We start from the raw sequence: 21,727 nt of genomic DNA on the forward strand, positions 1-21,727 counted from the left end.
CAAAGCAGAAAAAAAAAATAGTCATAAAAGTCATGTGAGTTGTGATCAAATTAGTCGTGCTAATTATGGTAGAATAGAAGATAAGTGTGACATCATATTCAAAAATAGGTAACATGCATTTACTCCAGGTACATTTAAAATGGGCCAATGTATGGTTGCTTCTCGTTTCCGCAGTTAATGTTTCCATAGCCCTGTGGTTGCCCACTTTCTTCAGGTAGCACTGCCACAGTCTCACACATAGAAAAAGGTAACCGCCAAGGCCTTTTTCATAAAGAAAAACAAAGATTTGGTTATTCCACAGTAAAAAAATTCCAAAGACTTGGGGTTGAAAAAAGGTTCACTTTTTCATAATAACTAATGCTAGAGAGGAGAATCAAGATTATATGTTTTTTTTTTTAATAAATTGAGGAGTTTTTTTTATTAGTTGAATTATAAAAACAATATCAAAATTTAAATTTGAGATCATGTGTATACTCCTTGCTATATTCTGTTACTATGTCGATTTTAGTGATTTGTTAAAGAGTTTGAGAGAGAAAGGTGAATTAATTTGATATAGTAGGATTAGGATATTATGAACACCGAACAACATGCAAATGTGTATATCTAGGTAGCTGAGAATTGATGAATTTATTAACTGCATAATGGATGTATGGTCTTATATAATAATAATATGTCAAAAACCAATGTTTCTACTAAGATTAGGTAAATGATCTCCAACATGGGGCTTAATTTGATATTAGGGTCCATGGTTAGAGCTACAAGGTAGCATCCTAAGAAACATGTATCCTCAAAAACTGAAAAATAAGATTTTTTGGGACTGATAAATTCTTTGTTTAGAATATGTTACTGTCATTTCAAGAAAAAATATTATTTTTCTAGACCACTTTTTATAATATTATTTTTCTTTTTATCTCTTCACATCAATGATTAACCATTTTATTATACACTTCTCTTTTATCTTTTCTTTGTTTCATAAATAATTATGCTAATACATATAGTACGAATACAATTTCTCATTTTAGATTGCCTATGACTTCTAAATAGAATAGTTGTTGAGATCAGTGTTTCACATAATCTAGGATTGTTATGGTAATATTAAAAACATAGAATGGACAAAGCTACAAACAAAGCTCTAGAGCCAATAGTGAATAGAGTAGTATGATTTTGACTGGTAAAAGCTATTGCTAAAAAATGCAGTAGAAATTTATTGAAACATGTCTAGTTGTCTGTCTTTAAGCCATAAATGGGACCGATTTAAGTGAAGTTGCAAACCATACTCTCTCCCTCAATTTTTGTGTCTCATTGGAAAATTCATATACAAGAGATTGGTATATGCATGTTAAGAAAGATCAATCTCTTAATTAATATATATATATATATATATATATATATATATATATATATATATATATATATTGAGAAATTAGTATCTGATTCCGAGTGAAAGATACCTTGGACAATTAAAAAAAAAAAGGCAAGTCTTAGGTCTTGACTCTTGACCATGAGCCTTTTTACATCAAATAGTATGCTTACCTTTAATAATAAGAATAATTGTCCAGGTAATTGTTAGTTTCCATAGCAGAATTTCTTCGTACATTTCCTTTTTCCATTCAGGATAATTCATAACATGACTGAGTAGTTTCCATAGCACTGTAGTACAAAGTTTCTACAAGAAAGGGAATTGCCTAGCCTAAGATAAGACAAATGATAAGTAACTTCATATATGTTCTTAAGTAAATGAACAACAAAGTCCTTTAAATGTAACATCACTGAACATCTTAGCATTCTCTTAAGAATGTCAGTTCAAAATTAATGTCATAGAAACTTTATACGTACACGTATGTTGTTAAGACCTTTTCAATTATAACTAACAAGCCATTCATTTGTTAAAAAAATGATGCAATTTGATTTTTGTTTTTTTAGCTTGGTATTAAGAGAGAGACACATTCTTTGAAGAGAGTTTTTATTTTTTATTTTTTTATAATATTGCTAATGTTGAAAGTTGTAAATAAAACGATTAATTTATTTTGTCAAATATCCTTGATTATATCAATGTAGCCTCGTATCTTTCAATTTTAGGTTTATAGTATTAAGTGAAAGATTATGTTTATACTTATGCAATTAGGTCAACCCTACTCCACTAGTATGGGTGAAGAAAGTACTACGTTTGGTAATTAACATCACAAAAGCTTTGTAAAAAGTAAAAATAAAAATAAAAAAAACAAATTATTGTCTTATTGGGATGGGTGATTAACAAGAACGATTAAGATAATAAACATTCATTTTATTTGTATTGTAGTGATGTGTGTAAACAAGTTGGCCTCTCTAGATAATCAAGCACAATTTTGTCTAACTTTGATTGGAACTAACTTCTTTCACACCCAATCTTTTACTATTGCAATTTTTGGATTTTCCTACAATAGTAAGAAAATTCAGATTCATTTTTTTAATACTCATCCTTTGATAATCATTTCTTTTACCACTTCCTATAAATTTCGACCGAAAGATATTTCAGCATTTTTCAAAACCTACAAGTTGGCCTGAACCCTTCACAGTAGAAGTTGACGGATCATTTCTTTGCCATTGATTTGTCAACACTACACATTGTTTTTGCTTTTTGTTTAAACGAATCTTACCTAAAAATATTTTCTCTCTTCATTAAATTAAATAATATTAAAGTGAACTTAATCGTTATATATATTTAATGAAAACCTATTTTTGGTGCAAGTGAATCACACACACGCACAAATATTTTTAAGTCTTTAATAAGCACTTTTAAAACACCTATTAATAGATCCTATATAAATATAAACACATATGGTCAAAAGTTGTTATTTGTTTCATATAAAATCAGCAAGACTGATCTTAAGTACGTTAAGAAAGGTTTTGTTTCAATAGTAGACTCAACCTTTCTAATCTTCTTTCTTCTCGTTCACATTATGGATTTGTCTTTACGTGTTAGGATTCTATCAAACAATTAAAATTACAAAACATTGTCATTATGCTTAATCTTTTACTCTCTCTCTCTCTCTTTCTCCGAAAACATAACCCACAACGTTTTATTTTTTTATCCTCTAGATAGCTTATTAGAGACGTAATCACAATTAATTATTTGGTTTTAGAGAAACAATATGCGACCAAATCGATAATCAGGTCAAAAGATCAATTATTATTTTTTAATATAAATCATAGGTATCTTTTAATGGACACAATCACGTTGGAGCTAAATATGACTATTATGAGTAGAATTTTTTTTTTCTTTATGAGTATTTAACATGATTATATATTTGAAATTCAGAATTTATTAATCAAACTGAAATAACTCTATACTAGTTGATTCATGTGCTTAATGCTTGTTTAAAAAAAAAGAAAGAGGAATTAGAGACCGAACATTGATTATTATTTTTATATAATGAAAAGAATTGGGTATGTGTTACTTTAGAGGCACCAATCGAAGTCCAACTTGAAAAGAAGAGTCACATGGGGTGACACGTGAGAGTCATATGCGTGATAGAAGAAGCCAATGGAAAATGAGTGGAGAATTGGAAGAGGTAATGAGGATATGGAGGGGGTAAGTAGTCAATGTGGTTAGGTCCCTTCTTTTGTCCCTTTTCTTCATGTAATTGAGTACCAAAGCCATGCTCATTTATTTGGAAAATGAAACCCCATTTTGGCTTCATCTTCTACCCTATCATCATGACCACCATGCCCCCTTCTCACATTCATTGGATTGTTTTTGTTCATATATCATCATGCTATATAGTGGAAGCTAGTATCTTGTCCAACTTCAGCTAAGCCATTTCACATGTTTCCCCTTAACTTTGGTATGGCTCACAAGAAATTTGTGACATGGGATTTTTTTTTACTTTATTTTTTATTTTTTATTTCTTATTTCACATTAATTGGAAGTGCTACACTACACATGATCATAGGTAGTGTAGTTAACCAAGATGGTAAAATGAATTGATTGTTTTATGCATTATGCGTTGTACACAAATGTTCCCCTCCTAGATTTAGGATGAAACGCATCAATGAGATACATAGGTGGAGATGATGTAGCTAGGAAAGCGAAGTGTCACACTAGGGCAAAGTTTGTGGGGTTATTTTGATCTTCAAAGGAAAAGCAAAGTAATTTGCATACATGGCTTTATATTTTGACGGTGATTTATGTCTATTTTCATGATAGTGTAAAATTATGAAAATACTTTTACATGTTTGATCTTTACCAAAGATGGGTTCTTCTTGAGACCCTCATCATACCCTTTTGAACAAGATGAGCCATTTGATGAGGACAAGGACCACAAGCCTTCACTCATTTCTTGTATTACTACCACCAAAATACTTGCACTACGTGGAGCAAGTAGTCAACTATGATATCAAAATCCCTACCCATTTTCAAGATCATCTTATAGCCTATGTTTTCTTGTTAGGAGTACAACTTATTTATATAGTATCCTTTATTTAATTAAATATAGAGAAGATTCTTAATTTTTAGTGCATGTGACACGTGTGGCATTTAAGATTAGTTGGTGTTGATGATATATATTGAAGGAAGGGAACAACCTTTTTCTTCCCCCTTTAATTCACAGGATAGAAATCTTTTACTCAAGTAATTTTGTAAAACCAGAAAAGAAAAGGAAGCAACGTTAAATAATTAATTGATTGCTATCCCCACCTAACTATTCACTTATTTCGCTCACCAAAATATATATATTTTTTCATATTAATTTCACTAAAAAAGAATTTCTTAGTCTCACTTAAATATAATCATAGAACTCCTCTTAAGAATAATAGAAATCCTATAATCCTGTTTGAAAATTCAAAAAGAAAAGTCATTTAAAATAAAAAACTAAATATATATTACCCTAAAACTCAAGTTTATTTTGATTAACATATGTTTGGGTCATATCTCAGTTTCTCTTACCCCGGGTTGAATTTATTATATTTTCAATTTTAATTTTAAATTATCGGTTATTATTCCAATCAATTTATCAGAGCCCTTTACTTTATGACATAATTTCGATCCAACTCCAATCAGTTTATCATTGATAGCAAATACCTATATTTTATATATAAAAATAATAATAATTTCAACCACACATAATATTTTAATATAGATGAAAAAGACTAAACTATTTTTTTTTCATATATTTATTATATTTAAATTATTAAAATTTGTATATGATCTATCATTAAACATGAAGATTAATTGACACTGAATTATTTTGGCTTAACCAATAATTTTAAGTTCAAATTTAGAAATGCAAATATGTTAAATATTTAGATGAATATATATATATATATATATATATATATATATATATATATATATATTAATATTATGTAATGATCTATCTCATTCAAAGATCATCTCTTGGCACTTACTGACATTATGAAAAACAAAAAAATACCTGTATGATGTTATTACCCTTGTTTGTTCAGGGGAAAAAGAACAGTACTCAGAATTTTCTATTAGCCAAAAGTGTCCGACATGTAAGTATATATGAAATTAAATTGGTAGTTGCGTTTGATGAAATAATAATATTATTGCATGGGGATAAAACAATAAGGTAATAGAATGAGAGGAGGTGTAGTTTCACATGCACTATTAATTTATTCACTGTTTGGTCATTCATCTCTCAACATCAACAACATATGTGGTCCACCTCAACATCACAATTTCCCTTACATTCAAATTAGAAATCTATGATCATACTCTCTGCCACTCAATTATCCACTGCAATTGGTACATATCCTCATCATCATCATCACTTAGCCACCCTCGTTTTCTATTACCATCATCATCATCATCACATTTTTAAACGTGTACAATTATGGCTATAACAATTCATTTGCCTCCAGAGCCTCGATGGAATCTCATGCAGTACAGTAGCTGCCATAGCCTTTGCATTCTCTTAACTTATTATACTAACAAATTTGGAAGTATTATAGAGAATCCTAATGTGCATTATCTACTCTCAAACTCGTTAGAAGAAAAGTTTAATGAGAATTTCCTACTGTTACATGCTTCATAACACTTGTGCAGATATATAGTTGTTTGAACTTTGTTAAAACCCCAATATCTTCACCTTAACACAGTAGAATTTTCTTGTCACTTCTGTTTTTATTTTTATTTTTTTTTCCATAAAGATGATCCATCTAATATCTCAAAACTAACAATAAAAAATTATTATGTGTAAGCAAAATGTAATTTTTACTAGTTAAACATTATTTAATATTAACAGAAATTAATACTTAAAGATCGATCCCCTTATCACTTTTATTTTAAAAGTTAATGCATAAATTAAGTCTACAAGATTTTTAAAAAGTTAAAAATTATTTGATATTTTATTTTATTAATTTAAATTAACATACAAATATTTTATAATGAGGAGGGTTCAAACGACACCAGTGTAACTTTTATTAAGTGTTACACCGCTTAATAACTTTATATTAAATGTGAATTTTGAAAATCTAACCGTTAGATTGAAAGTTCATATCTCTTAGATCATATATGTCAAATTTTGTTAAATTTGAACAACAACTTGAATGTAATCAAAGTGTTCATATTTTGGTATATTTTAAAATGTATATATTACGTCAATTTTGTTTTATGAGAAAGAAGTATCAAATCATCTTAGATTAATATAAAATTTGATATATATGATCTAAGAGATACGAACTTTCAATCTAACGGTTGGAATTTCAAAATTCACATTTAATATAAAGTTATTAAGCGGTGTAACACTTAGTAAAAGTTACACCGGTGTCGTTTGAACCCTCCTCTTTTATAATTATCCATCAATTTAAATTAATAAAATCAAAATAGAATATCAAGTAGTTTTAATTTTTAAAATATATATATAGAGAGAGAAAGATTCACTTAGTTCAAGAATAAATTTGTTAGATTTATTCTACTCAATATCTTATATTTTATATTAAATTTTAGCAATCTAATTACTAAATAAATTTTTTTTAATGTATAAATTAAATTTACAAAATTTTAAAAGAATTAACAATCATTTAATATTCAATTTTATTAATTTAAATTGATAAAAAATCATAAAGGTATTATATATAGAGTTAATCACCTATACACTGCCGGTGTAAAGTTTTTTACACTGGCAGTCAAGCAGTGCCGTTAACAGTGCCTTTCTTATTTTAATTTAATTAAATGAGCAGATGAAAAGGCACTATTAACGGCTCTGATTGACTGCCAATGTGAAAAAATTTTACACTGACAATGTATAGGTAATTAACTCTTATATATATATATATATATTATATAGGAGGGTTCAAACGACACCAGTATAACTTTTACTAAGTATTACACCGCTCAATAACTTTATATTAAATGTGAATTTTGCAAATCTAACCGTTAAATTGAAAGTTCTTTCCTCTTAGATCATATATACAAAATTTTATATTAATCCAAGATGATTTGATACTTCATTTTTATAAAACAAAATTGACGTAATATATTTATTTTAAAATATACTAAAATATGAACACTTTGATTATCCTCAAGTTGTTTAATTTTAACAAAATTTGATATATACATATAAAGTGATATGAATTTTCAATCTAACAGTTGGATTTACAAAATTCACATTTAATATAAAGTTATTGAACGGTATAATACTTAGTAAAAATTACACCGATGTTGTTTAAACATTCCTTATATATATATATATATATATATATATATATATATATATATATATATATATATATATTACATCGTTCTTGCATTAATTTGCTATATGATAAAAGAACATACATTCCAGCATAGATTTATATCCGTATTTCTAACGTGCAAATAACAAAGTCCATATAGATTTTCTTTTGATTTGACATTAACATCGTTTCTTGTTTCAAAGTGTTGTCAAATAACGAATTGTGATCTTCTGGAATTCTAAAAAAACTGTTGACCATGAACATGAATATATATCTCGCACAGTTCATTTAAAACTGTGTAGGATGAAAATCCTCACATAATATTATTTATAATCAAATAATTATAAGCGTGTTATCATTAACTTGTAAGACATATTTCATCAGAAAATAAATAACATACACAATTAGAAGAATAACTATTTTACAATAAATATGACAAAAATAATCATACATTGGTTTGTTAACGTCGTTATTTTTATAAGGGATTGTTGTTTCAATATTGATTCTAAAAATATTTAAGATGCAACTTAAATTGAAATGCTCTTATTTGATTTCAGAAGAAAAAGAAATATTAATTAACCTACTCCCTTTACCTATCTTTTAAAACCATTTTTAAAGATTTTATTATTGAAAGAATTAAAACACGGAAAGCCTCGTGGTGTCAAGATTTATATTTGAACAAGTGATTCATGAGCTAGCAAATGCATTGGAATGCTCGTCATAACAAATCCTAAATATAAGGGGATTTTCTTCCATTTATCTTTCCTTTTTAACTTGACACACACTTGTTTAATTTTTATTATTTCCCCCTTCCAACTTCCATATATCAAAATTTCAATAAGATTCTCATTCTAGCATTTCAACGCGGAAATGCACATAACAAATTCCAAATATAAGGAGATTTTTCATCCATTTATCTTTCCCTTTGGACAACTAAAATTTCTATTCTTTTCCCTTCCTACTACATGCCAAACATCACAACGAACAAGATTTCCATTCTAACACTAGACAGTACGCAAAAGCAAACGTAACAAAAAAGAAGGAAAAGTTCAATTTTTTTTAAATTTTTTTTTTATGATAAGGTTTAATGTCCTATTGTCATTTGCTACTATTTACTTCAAACGCATCCATAAAATACAATTACATAGACAATATCGTTAGGCAAAGTGGCAAGTTTAGCATTCATGTCATGCTTGGTGAACAACAGTTTCAGATTCCAAAGATAAAAATACAAACTTTTCGGCAAAACTTCGAAATCATATTCAACAAACTGATACTTTAACATGCTTGGAAAGATGAAAATCATAATGGTGTGTGTACTTTACCTAGATGGACTACCTGACACCTGTTATTACATAGCTTATCACATATATTTGCATTTGATGAAGCAAAATAAAACTCATACGAATAATAAATTAAATACAATAAAATGCCTTAAATATAGTTACAACCGGGGGCACTAAAGTGTAAAAGTACAAGAGATTCCTTCAGTATCTATATTCTATACAACTTACATACCTGAATATCTTTGTACAATCTCTTACTAGGCAAAAAGATCAGTCTTCTTGAGTGGCTTCATCATCTTCATCCATGGCATCACCCTGCTTCTGGTCCTCCTCATCATGGTCACTAATCTGAGTTTCTTCATCAGATATTGATCCACCCTTTGCAATGACTGTGTTATCGATGCTAGTGTTGCTACAACTCTCAGTATCTGAGTTGGATGAGCCACCACGGTCTTCTCTATCTTGGTCACAATCATATGCAGAACTTCCAAATTGCTCCCTCAAATCAGGAGCGACAATGCCAATCATCTCACTTAGTGCTCGCCGTTCATTTTGTCTGGCAACAGCTGCAGCATCAGAGGTGTTTGGACTCTCGGCCACTACAATATTTGAATCATGCAATGCCCCTGAACCTTCATTATTATCTCTGCTTCTTGAAGATTCATTTTCTCCGTTCACAGAAGGGGCTGTACTGCAAGCCCAACTACCAGCGACTTCAGAAGCTAAAAGGTCTGCTGTTCTGATTGTGCCATCAGCTTCAGTATCCTCAATGGTCTTTTGAGTGTCTGATGGATTATTTGATTGTGGGAGTCCTAAACTTTCACGAGATGGTATTTGAGTGCGCTCCTCCGTTTCTTGTACATTGTTATCATCATCATCATCAATTTGCATTGTGTCCCCATCTACACACTTGTTCAAATCAATATTCTGTTCACCATGATTTACAGGACTTTCAGTTTCAAGAACTCGTTCAGTGCCTACAGCAGCATCTCCCTCCACCATAGTTCCCGTGCCAACACCATCAATATCAGAACCAAAGCCACCTCTAACACAATGGTCACGATCAGCACTGGTGAATTCTGCCTCTTGTGTATTTTGGCATTCTTCACTTCTTACATCACAGTCATGCTTCTCAGTGACACTTGCTTCATTGCTCGATGTTTCCACATGATCTCTGTTGAGCTTCTGTGCAGAAGTAGTTGACCCTGCCTTGGCAACATTTTGGCTATGGTATCCATCAACTTCTTTTTCTCTGCCTGAGGTTCCCCCAATGACCCCATCCATTTCTACAGAAGTATTATCATAATTTTCTTCATCTTCTAGTGTTCTCTGCATAGACTTCAATTGTTCTTGTTGCTTAGCAAACAGTATTTGTATCTCTTCAGTAGTGGAATAAAATGCTCGAAGCTGCGTTTCCCTGCATGACATCAGAGCTTCAGCCGCAAAATCTAGGAATTTACAATCATTATGAAGAACGAGACAGGTGTACATGATGCATTACAAAGCAAAACTGTTGGATAGCATTTCATACAGTACAATAATTACAATAAAGTAGTACACTAACCAACTGGGACTCGTAACATACAGCTGGAATCAAATCAACATGAATGACAATACCTAGTTATGGACACCAGGATCCCCATTTTCAATTGAAATAACATTGCTCATAGTGTATAGTCATGAACATGCTTGTACAGACATGCTCAATAGAGATACCAACTTCTGATCTTGCACTCAATTATAAATAAAGAAGTAAAACCAGAAAAAAGTTTATAAACATCAAATACTCTAAAAGTATCATCTACATAAGGTTTCCTAAACCTTTGAGTAATCCTACTCCTGCTGAACATGTTTCTACATCCTTTTTATATCTCATTTTATTTTTAGAACAGTTTAAAAATTAGTTTAAAATCCACAAAAGTAATGTTTATAAAACCATTGAATACGTGCTCCTTTTGAAGATTTTATTAGAAAAACTTATAATTCCTATCTCATTTAATCTTCAACATAAAGAATAATTATTAATTACTACAATTTATAACAAACAAAAATTCCAAGAATGCAATAAACATGTAGCTGGAAGAAGTACAGCTGCTAGTGTTGTCCTGTGTCCACAGATATTCTATGCCAGTATGTCTGTGCAGTCTATGTTGGAAATTCTACATACTTTCAAATTGCAGGTGTCCAATGATTACCATCAAACAACAATTCAAGCCTTACCGAAGCATAAGTCTTTCCCTGGCAGCTTTTAACCTCCGCCTCTCAAAATCAAGATCTCGCATTGCAGCATTTATCTCAAGCTCAAGAACAGAAACTTTAGACCATGCTTCTTCTCGAGCTGCCTGCTAAATCAAGAAATATATTGGCTTCAAATAACGAAACTTCACCCCAGGAAAAAAAAAGGATAAGATATAGAACAAAAAGAAGGGAAAAAAAAACTATTCAGAAAACCAAGTAGCAAAGAAACTACAACTTTTTCTTCATTCTTTGGACCAAGAGCATTAGTCAGTTAAAGCCATAGTATTTGCCATATCAATAACTTGTTCCGTACTCTCATCTAAATAACATTAGCATGGCACCTGGATTTAAAGCATACATCGTTGCCATAAAAAATCCTTGTATCAAAACATTTTCTGTATTCAATGACACGAGCTTCTCATATCTACCTTTTCACTCTCAAGCTCTTTCCTTAATCTTCTTGTTTCCTGTTGTTCAAGTTCTACTTTCTGCTCCATGAATTAAAATTTATTTTCAGCCAGATATCAAGCAAAATATGACAAAGCAACATGATACTCTATATAAAATTATCTGTTACCTTCATTTCATTTTCAGTGGCCAGCTTCTCTTCATGTACTTGGGTTTCCAATTGGCGAACCTTATTATCAGAGACAACCAATTTTTGCCTGGTATCCTCCTGCAACAGAAAAGGAATAAAGAGGAAAATTACTATCTGAACAGAAGTGCAAAAATTTACTTCAGCTAACAGGAGCAAAAATGGATCAATACCAGTTTGGACCTCAAGGTTTCAACCAGCAAAGACATTTCTCTCTCTGACTCCTACAACATTTAATTAGACAGCTTGTGAGCTCCTGAAAGTAGAAAGGGAACAGTGTCTTACTAATTTAGCATCAAAACTTTCAAACCTGTAGCTTATTTATTGCTTCTTGTAACTCTGTTTCTCTTCTTAAGGCAGCATCTGAGAATCGTTTTAATTCCTCTTGAGCCTCAGACTGGGCTCTATGAACAGAAGCTTTTAGATCACCTGCAGCCTTTTCTCGCTCTTCTTTTCTTTGAGTTCGCTCTTCATCTAATTGTTCTTTCAGTTCAGTTATGTTTACCTTTTGACTGCATCAGGAGAGACAGTTACTATACTGTGCAACATAAATATTAACATTTTAAGAATTTAGATTAGCGAACTGAAAGAAATTAGTTGAAAGCAAAAATCCACACTCCTATGACCATCATAAGACCAAGCCAGTCAAACTAACTGAGCAAATCATGATTTAAAATAGTTCAAAATAGTGGCATAACAGAGCTTCCACTGGTTGCTACAGGGCCGCTGTAGTGGAGCAGTTTAGTGTGGTGGATGTAGCCAACAAAATAGCAGGCTGGATGGTGGCCATAGCAAACAGGATCATGGTAGTCAGAATAGCAAGTTGCCTCATGCTTCTGATATGGATGGGTGAGTTCTTCCATGACCAGAATCATTCCAGAGTGGAACTGATAAAATCACCGTGCTAAAGTGTAAAAACAGTGGACACAACGTGTTTTGTGATTTCAGTGTCCAGTTATTTTTCACATTTTTAACTTTTTGGGTCTTTTTTTTTGGGCTTCTAAAATCTTAAGTCCGACAAATCCTAGACCTAAATGCTTAAACCCTACATCGTCTCTGACTTCTTTGACCTCAACCTTTTGCCCAGCCTTCTTCATCAACTTCAACCATTCCACAAACTGCTCCTCCTTCGTCGTTAGCCACATTTGGAGATCATCTCTGCGCATACTGTTGCATGAAGCTCATTTTTGTCATGTCAGAGCCTCAGAGAGGTGATCTATTTGAGTCTTAGTTAGAAACTTGGAGGTCTAAACCAGGTGTTTTAAGTTATTTTGCTACTGCAGTGCATATTTTAAGATGTTTTGTTGGTCATTTTAGTTCTGTATTGAGTTTAGTTATTGACTTTATTATGCTTATTTCTTTTGGGTAAATTCTTTATTATGCTTATAAATCTATGATTATGAATTTAAGCTTAATTAATTATTACATGTATTATAATGGCTTTTCCCTTTTATTTATACATATATTTGGATTTTATAAATCTTATAGAATCTTACATTTCGTGTTCAATTCCAAGATTTGTGATTCTATGACACTTTCCTGAGTCTAACTAGAATCTCAATTTTGACTATCTTGGACAGGATAGCAGAGCTGTGTTGATTCCAGAAAAGCCCCCCTGAACAGACACTAAAGCTTTTTTTTTTTATAATATCCCTCAGTTTCTAGTCAGTTCTTGATTTCTATCGAAGTTGAATCAAGAGTTAAGCAAGGTTAATATCTAAAACAGCACATAGAATGGATTTTTGCATCACCAGGATCTTTGACACCACAAAGAAAACATGGATCTAAGCACTGATTCAATGTGATCGTAATAGATTATTATGAGAGGAATAATTGAGAAAAACCATTTTGATGTTGCCAATTCTCTTGGCAACATATCAATCAACCAAGGCACAGCTGAAACTATAGCAATATGAATCACTTAAGTCTACAATATTTAAAACAATCATCAAAATATTAAAAAAAAATGATATCATGCACTGAAGTAGTCAAGATTTTTTTTTTTATAGTAAGTAGTGAAGAATTAAACCATGACAATTAAATAATTCATACCTACTTATTATAGCATTTGCTTCAGCACATGACTGTGTAGAAGCACTAAGCCTTTCATTAAGGTCTTCCAGGGCATGTTTTTGTTCGGCAGATGCTCTAATGAGGTTCCCCAATTCCTTCTGTTTGAGATCCACCATTTGCTGTAATTCTTTTAATTGATCAAGGTAACATTTTGCAACTGCCTCTTTGACAGATTTTAATTCCTACAGAATGGATCATAAATTAGGTAAAAGTAAGACATTGTAAATTACAAACTATATGAATAAATAAGATAAAGTTTAGATTAAAATTTTCTTTCAGAATCCACTGAATATAGAAATAGTAGTTGTTTCTTGTGAGACAAGTAAAATTCAGAAATTCAGTGAGAGCTAGAGTATCATCAATATAGTTGCTTTTCTGGGGGAGGGGGTCTTCAAAAAGGAAATAAAAGAGTATGTTAAATGTTGAGAAAGATAGGAAATGAGAGGCATCCGATGAATTATGCATATAAATTACACATCATAGTGTATATTTATGAGAGGTCATAAATACATGGATAATTACAAAAATACACAATTACTCTAATTAGTAAAATTACATAACATATAATCTGCTCTATTTTCATTAATAATAAATACATTATTTCTAACACTCTCCCTCAAGATGGAACGTATAAAACTATAAATCATATGCACCAAGCTTACTGCATATATAACTGACTCAAGGACCTCTCAGTGACTTGATGAAAACATCTTCAAATTTGAATTGACAAAGTAGTGGTGATGTCTCCTGATGAGATCTTTTTTTTTTTTTTTTGTCTCTAATGAAATGGCAATCAATCTCAATATGTTTGATCCTTTCATGGATACTTGATTTGAGGCCATATGCAATGCTGCTGAATTATCACTCTTAACTCTTAAGAATGTGGAAGTGTTAGAATCAGATACCATGTTAAGAAAGAGAAAATGAAGGCATGCAATGAATTCCATGTGATTGACTTGCACAATGACACATTTATTTATATTAGGGACAAGGATATTAAAAAAAATACAAGAATATACAGTTACTCTTAATTATCATTATTACATAACATATAATCTGCCTTTTTTACATTATTACTAATTACATTATTTCTAAAATTAAGAATTAAGTTTAAAACATTTTGGGGGAACATCAGCTTAATCTAGGTGTTGTCCCCATAAGTTCAGTAACAATTACATACACTTTCATGGCGCTCAACAGCTGCACGGTTGTCACTACGCAAATTATCAATTGTAACCACCTGATTCTCCAATTGCTTTCTCAATTCCTGTCAAGAAGAATAATGGGTAAATTAAAGAAGAAAAAAGTTTATAGTACTCATTAATACTGCAACCCTTATAATAAGTTAACATACCGTGTTTGATCTTTGAAGACTTCGAAAATCATCTAAAGATATGGGACCGTCGGGAGCACCGATTCCTAAACCTTTCAATCTCTTGTTTTCGGAAACAAAATCCTCTACACATTCAAGAAAAGAGGATAAAGACAGAAAGAAAGCAAAAGGCATTAGAAATTAGAAAGTGAAATAAAAGTAAATATAGGCATCAATATATTCTATTATATATCGTAGTCATCAGCAGAATATGAGGTAAATTGTAAAGAGTCAAAACTCACAATCACAGGTATACAAAATAATGAACGTCAACATACACATGAAACATCAAATCCACAAAAAATTAGCTTGATTCCACATACAAGCATAGATAAGAGTAGAATGCAATAATGATTAAAAAATGGTAAACATATGTGCTGCTAATCATAACACTACCTGCTTTCCTTTTAGCAACTACATTATCTGGAATGGGGGTGGACACAAGCACCTCTCGATATACAAAAGCAAATGCCAAATCTGCATGATAAGACAAAATTATAATAATTTGAAAATAGATAAAAACCATAGGGCAAAAACTTTGAAAGTGGTAATTACTTAATTTTATTAAAAAAATTACAGTAATTGTCCAACTAGGAAAAGTAACAGAAGTTGTACTTGTAGTGCAACAAAAAAAATCTTTTATATAGGACAATATTTTATTTTGTTTATTCTTACAAGTTACAAATAGCAATGAAATCATAAGAGAGGAAGGATAGATAAATAAATAGAATAATAATAAATTTTCCAATGCCATTTTGCAACATGTTTAAAATTTTCATCACACTTTTCACAGTTAAAAAAATTAAAAGAACAGATAAAGGGAAATAGTGATCAGAACTGAAGCATTCATGGGTAAAAAAGAAAAATATCAACTAGTTCTGCAACTACGATGAAAAAAGGTGGAATAGGAATAGAATAAAAATTGAAATATTAAGTTATTGTAAGGAATTCAAATTACCATGCTGTGGAGGAGCAGCAAATGATATAATATCACCATGGCAGACTTTCACAGCAGCACCATTCTTTTTCAATTTCTCCCAGTTAAGGTAAGTTCCATTTGTGCTGAATAAAGTTTTACATAAATCAGAATATGATGGAAAAAAAGAATCTACTTCCTCTTAAGCAGGAGGGAAGGGAGGACCCCCGAGTTTTAGAAAGATTCCACAACCTTGTATCTTTCAAGAATATTGATGTGGCATTCTCCATATTTTCATTAGTAACTTTCATCCTGTATATTCGGCAGTGATTTGCACTAACAGAATTTGAATCAATCTGGAAGCGCACATCTTCTACCAATCGCCCAATGCAGTGCTCATCAGCAGTTAATAAAATGTTAATGCCCTGGTTATAACCATTTAATAAAAAGTTTTAAAAAGGAAATGAATAGTTAAAAAAATAATAATAACCGAAGACAATGTACCAACAGCCCAACACCATTGGTCACAATGAGAACAACCTTGAATAAAAACCTTGAGTAAAATAAGGAGAAGAGATTAATTCCAGCACAATGTCACAGATATTTACAGCTCAAACACCCAACACAATTTGAAGAAGTTTATAAATTCAAAATATGGGACATTTGTAGGTCATTCACTGAAATTGAAATACCACAAATACATTTAATTGATTGAGCTTATCAGTATTTTCTCTAACATGTGCTTTGAGTGATCAGTAGTATTGCTTTAGTTGAATATTATACAGGAGCAACTCAGTGCAAAAGCAGAGAGATTGTTTCCATGATTTGTACCCATGAACTCTAGGTCAAAAGGTAGCAACCTTACTGTTTAATCACCCTCATATACACGAGCAACCCAGATTCCACTAACATTAATACTCCCTCCGGTCTTTTTTCTAAGAAATAAGTTATAGTGCAAAATACACTATCATTTGTTTCATATAGACAGGACCGGAGGTAGTAATATATGTGATACCTTAAAGGTAACAAACAGCTCTTAGCTTAAACAAAGTAACAAAAATTTCCTTCTGATAACCTCTGTTTCATCTTTTTACCCCTTTATATAGTTTACAATGTGGTTGACACAACCAACAATTTAAAGGACTCAATGAAGATTACATTTACTCAAAAATAATGAACAAAAGGGTCAATTCCTCGTGACTATTGTTGTCAAATAACCAAGTTAACAACAAATTAACCTTACCTTCAACATAATAACCAAAATTTAAATAATGGGTCCATTCTATATTCTAACAGCATAAATTATTTTTAATAGAAGGGATGCGATTCAGTCTTTTCATTTAGGGGGGGTAATGGAATTCCAAAGCAATTCTTGCATGAGCACTTCTTTTACACAAAAAATCAATAAAAACAAAAAAGACACAAGAATGAAATTTATTTACAAGCTTGCAATGTTGTGTTGTCTTGTCTATTTAAACTAAGATTCTTGAGTTCATGAAATCAAGGTGGTTATTATTTTGTTAACAAGGGTTTCTGTACTTGTGGGAATTAACAACTGATATTTTGTCACTTGTATCAATGAATTACTGTGTGTATAGAAAAACATGTTTGGCGAGGTCAATCTCTAAAATGAATCTTAATATCTCGAAGGATTAGTCCTGTACTTGTGGGAATTAGCCACTAATACTTTGTCAATTGTATCAATCAATAATTGCGTGTATGGAAAAACTTATGTCTGGTGAGGCTAATCTCTTGAATGAATTTCAATATCTCCAAAATTGGTGACTAATATTTTGTCACTTGTATCAATCAATAACTGTGTATGGAAAAACTTATGTTTGGAGAAGTCAATCTCTTAAATGAAAGTCTCAATATCTCGAGGGGTTATTCTTGTACTTGTGGGTATGAAAATCTCAATATCTCAAGGGATTATTCTTGTACTCGTGGGTATTAACGACTAAAGTTTTGTCACTTGTATCGATTAATTACCGGGTGTATGGACTAACATACGGTAGAAGAGGTGAATCTCTTAATGATTCACAATATCTCAAAGATTAGTCCTGTACTTATGGGAATTGGTGACTAATATGTTTTCGCTGGTATCAATCTATTACTGTGTGTATAGGAAAAAAAAATGTCAGGAGAGGTCAGTCTCTTAATGAATCTCAATATCTCATGGATTAGCCCTGTACTCATGAGAATTTGCGCCTAATATTTTGTCCCCAGTATCAATCTTAATTACTGTGTGAATGAAAAAGGTCAATCTCTCGAGGGACTAGTCCTATACTTGTGGGAATCAACACTTTGTTGGAATTAGCGACTAATGTTTTGTCACTTGTATCAATCAATTACTGTGTGTGTGCATGGAAAAACATACGAAGAGTTCCATCTCTTGAATGAATCTCAATATCTTAACATCAATTAATTACTTTGTGAATGGGGGAAAAACATGCTAGAAAAAAGAAAGGAAGGAAGGAAAAGTGGGTAAACCTGGTGCCTTTTGCGGGCATTGTTGGAGATGGCAGTGAGAACGCCCCAAACGCGAGGATCGGAGTTGTGAAGAGGCTGCGAAGAGATGTTGGAGGCGACGGAGACAATGCGCGCTCTAGGACTCAAACTCAACGGAGTATTGTCGCCGCCGTTGCTGCCTCTCGACGTCGGCGTTTCCACTTTCGGCTCCTCCATCGCCGCTTCGAAACCCTAATAACGTAAATTGAAATCCTCCTCTTCGCTCTTCCGCCACTGCAACTGCAAACTGTGGACTGTGAAGTGCAGTGAAGCGATTAGTGGGTTTTTCAGTTTCACATCACTCACGTGAAAACAACTAACCTTAAGCTTCCCTTGGAAGCTTTGCAACCTTTTTTTTTCTTCTTTTTTTTTTCCTTTTCTTTTTCCATCTCAATTATTAATTCCCGGTTTAAATATTTAATTACTTATTTGCACCATGAATTATTTATATGTGTTTTAGAAATTATATATTTTAGTTTTTATATATAACCTTTGTATTTTGTTTTAACAATATCCTAAAAATAGTTTTTGATTAAAAGTATTTTAATTTGAAATAAATAAATACAAATTCACATTAAATGAGATTTTTTAATGTAAAAATTTAAATTGTAGTAAGGTTTGACCTCATGTAATGTCAAAATTAACTACTAATTTATTTAATAATTTTTAGTGAGATAATTCTCTATTACATTTTTAGTATAAATTCACATAAAACGATACAGGAAATCAAATTTGATCTTAAGTATTAGTTAATAAAAATAAAAGAAGGATTTAAGGTTTAGAGCTTATTTCTAGTTTAGAATTTAGGATCTAGAACTTAGAGTTCAAAATTTGAATGAATTTGAACTAATGAGTTATGTGATCCAGCAAAATCATATTAAATAAATTTGAATTAAGATATTAAAGTAAGAGTGTCTAAATATTATCAGGCTTAATTACCTCAATTTTATTTTTTAATTTTATGATTTCATTATTTCAATTTGAATTGAATTGATTTTTGTAAAAGAAATTAGTTCAAAGTATAAATTCAAATTGAAGATTAAAAATAACTTTTCAATCTCTCTAAGAACAATGTTCTCAATTTAAAAGGGGGCGTCCATATATTTGGTCAAATAAAAGATAATTGAATTCGATAACATTAAGCCAATACATTTATTTTGTTTTGGTCACATGCCCTAAGTAAGCTAATACAGTCTAAAACCAAATATATATATATATTAATACTATTACATTATGAAGTTCATAAAAAAATTATATATTATTGACACATTTATTATATATAAATAGGTAACAGTATATAAATTTATTATTTAAAACATCTACAAGGCACATGTTTTTTTTTTTTATCTATGAAAAACATGCAACTACATACGGCAACATAGATTGAACTTTCTCGTTAGAGAAAGTTTTTATTCTCTATTTTTATTTTCCGCTACATGTTTATCATACAAACTTGAAACAGAAAATAAAATTAGAAGATATTTTCACCATCTAAGCATCCTTAACATGTGATGAAGAAATAGTAGTTTGTATAGATGGTTTCCTTTTCATCCACAATCAGGCATTGTAATCTACCAAATCCATGCATGTCAATGGCAAACCCCGTTGCACTGACTTAGTACACCATGATCTCCACAACAATGTTAATCTTTTGACACAATATTTGTCATACTTATACAATAATACTGTGACCAATTGATGCAACTCAACCATTACAAGTAAAACATAGAACATGTACTTGATGTGCCACCACGAGTCACAAAAAAGAAGTGACACCAAAGAAGCCAAAGAAAATGAGCCAAAAACTGCCATGACAGTGCTTAACTGAGCAGCATATAAGGGCAAACATAGCCATGCCCTGAAGGCCAAGTAGTAGCATAATATGCCAAACACACAAGCTTTTGTGATCATAGGGTGAACTTGGAACGGGGAAGCTGTGTTCCCTATACTTTGAACTTGAAGGAAGCACAAGAGTGTTGCAAGTGTAAATGCGTAGATTGTATGGCGTTGTTTAGTGAAGGAATCGTGAGAAAGGTTTTGCTGGTGGACATAGAAGGTGGCTTGCCATTGAGAGGAGGGACCTGCCATTGTCATATGCTATATAGTGTTTGTATTAAATTGTATGATATGAAGCTAAGGAGTTATGGAGGTGAATATGTATATATTCTTTAGTTTCTATTTATAAGCTTTTTGTGATTTACAAGTGCTTTGAAAATTATAGAAATATGATAACGAGAAAGCTATACTAATTTATATAAGTGAATAAGTCAATTTTTACCTTACAAATCTTACAAGTTGATTTTGTAAGATTAAATTAATATTTAATTTACTTTTTTAACATGATATCAAAATTTATCTTAACAAATATTATTTTTTGTTAGACTTATTAAACTATCTCTTATAAGATTATTATTGTCCAATTTTATAAAGTTAAATTAAGTTTATAAGAAAAATGTTTTATTTATCTAATATGTATCTTAAGCAATCTATTCAACCTATCTTGGTCAAAATTTGGAGTGAATTCCTCGTACGAAGATCTCAAATCAAGAAAAAAAATGTAAGGATATCATATGATGTTAAGTTTGTGGATTATTGTCTTCAATTGAGTATCATCTTATCAACCAAATTGTCCATGCATTAATTGAACACACATGCCTCATAGATTTTTTTTTTTGACCCAACAAATTGTTGATTATAACTTGCAGCCAATTACTAATGGCAAACAAGAAATTAGGAAAACGAAAGAAAATAGAGATGACGGTGGAAGATCCATGTTGACGTGTGAAATTGAAAATGCAAAAACAAAGATCGCAGTGAATCCAAGTGGAATTTGGAGTGACATTGTTTTTATAAGATTTGGGATTGACCGTAAAACGACGCCTAAAGTTTAGAAGCCAACAATGAATCAAGTTATTTAAAATCCAATTAGGATTTTATTACCAATAATTTGTTATTGGCTGGATCACCCTTCAAGTTCAAGGATCTTCAAAATCGTTCTTTCTCATTTCTTCATTAGCTATGGGAAATCGTCAAAACCTTTTCCGACGATTAAATATATGCAT

At 31.1% G+C, this 21,727-nt stretch overlaps 1 protein-coding gene across 2 annotated transcripts; it reads right to left on the reverse strand.

Annotated features, from left to right (window-relative positions):
* Window positions 1-9,076: 9,076 nt before the first annotated feature.
* Window positions 9,077-19,004, reverse strand: LOC109802512 (SMAD/FHA domain-containing protein). 2 transcript variants are annotated; one of them, XM_020363906.3, is made up of 13 exons: window positions 18,648-19,004; window positions 16,410-16,582; window positions 16,200-16,303; window positions 15,638-15,718; window positions 15,224-15,327; window positions 15,050-15,136; window positions 13,849-14,051; window positions 12,107-12,308; window positions 11,970-12,020; window positions 11,779-11,877; window positions 11,630-11,689; window positions 11,184-11,308; window positions 9,077-10,380 (listed from the first exon to the last, which is right to left on the reverse strand). In XM_020363906.3, exons 1-13 carry the CDS (start codon window positions 18,840-18,842, stop codon window positions 9,234-9,236), a joined length of 2,631 nt encoding a protein of 876 aa, XP_020219495.1. In that variant the 5' UTR covers window positions 18,843-19,004; the 3' UTR covers window positions 9,077-9,233. The 2 variants fall into 2 exon arrangements, with proteins under 2 accessions (XP_020219495.1, XP_020219496.1); XM_020363907.3 differs by having other exon boundaries at window positions 11,184-11,305; window positions 18,648-19,002.
* Between the last annotated feature and the right edge of the window lie 2,723 nt (window positions 19,005-21,727).

The sequence above is a fragment of the Cajanus cajan genome, chromosome 4 (genome assembly GCF_000230855.2).
Source record: "Cajanus cajan strain Asha chromosome 4, NIPB_CcT2T_4, whole genome shotgun sequence".
Classification (NCBI taxonomy): Eukaryota; Viridiplantae; Streptophyta; class Magnoliopsida; order Fabales; family Fabaceae; genus Cajanus; species Cajanus cajan.

What these genes read in the sequence shown, in the direction of transcription:
- LOC109802512 (XM_020363906.3), bottom strand. Translation starts at nt 18,842, where the DNA reads ATGGAGGAGCCGAAAGTGGAAACGCCGACGTCGAGAGGCAGCAACGGC. An exon ending in TGCTGCTCCTCCACAGCATG is followed by an intron (nt 15,719 to 16,199) that starts GTAATTTGAATT and finishes CTTATCATGCAG; the next exon opens with ATTTGGCATTTGCTTTTGTA. An exon ending in AAGAGCTTGAGAGTGAAAAG is followed by an intron (nt 11,309 to 11,629) that starts GTAGATATGAGA and finishes TTCTTGATTTAG; the next exon opens with CAGGCAGCTCGAGAAGAAGC.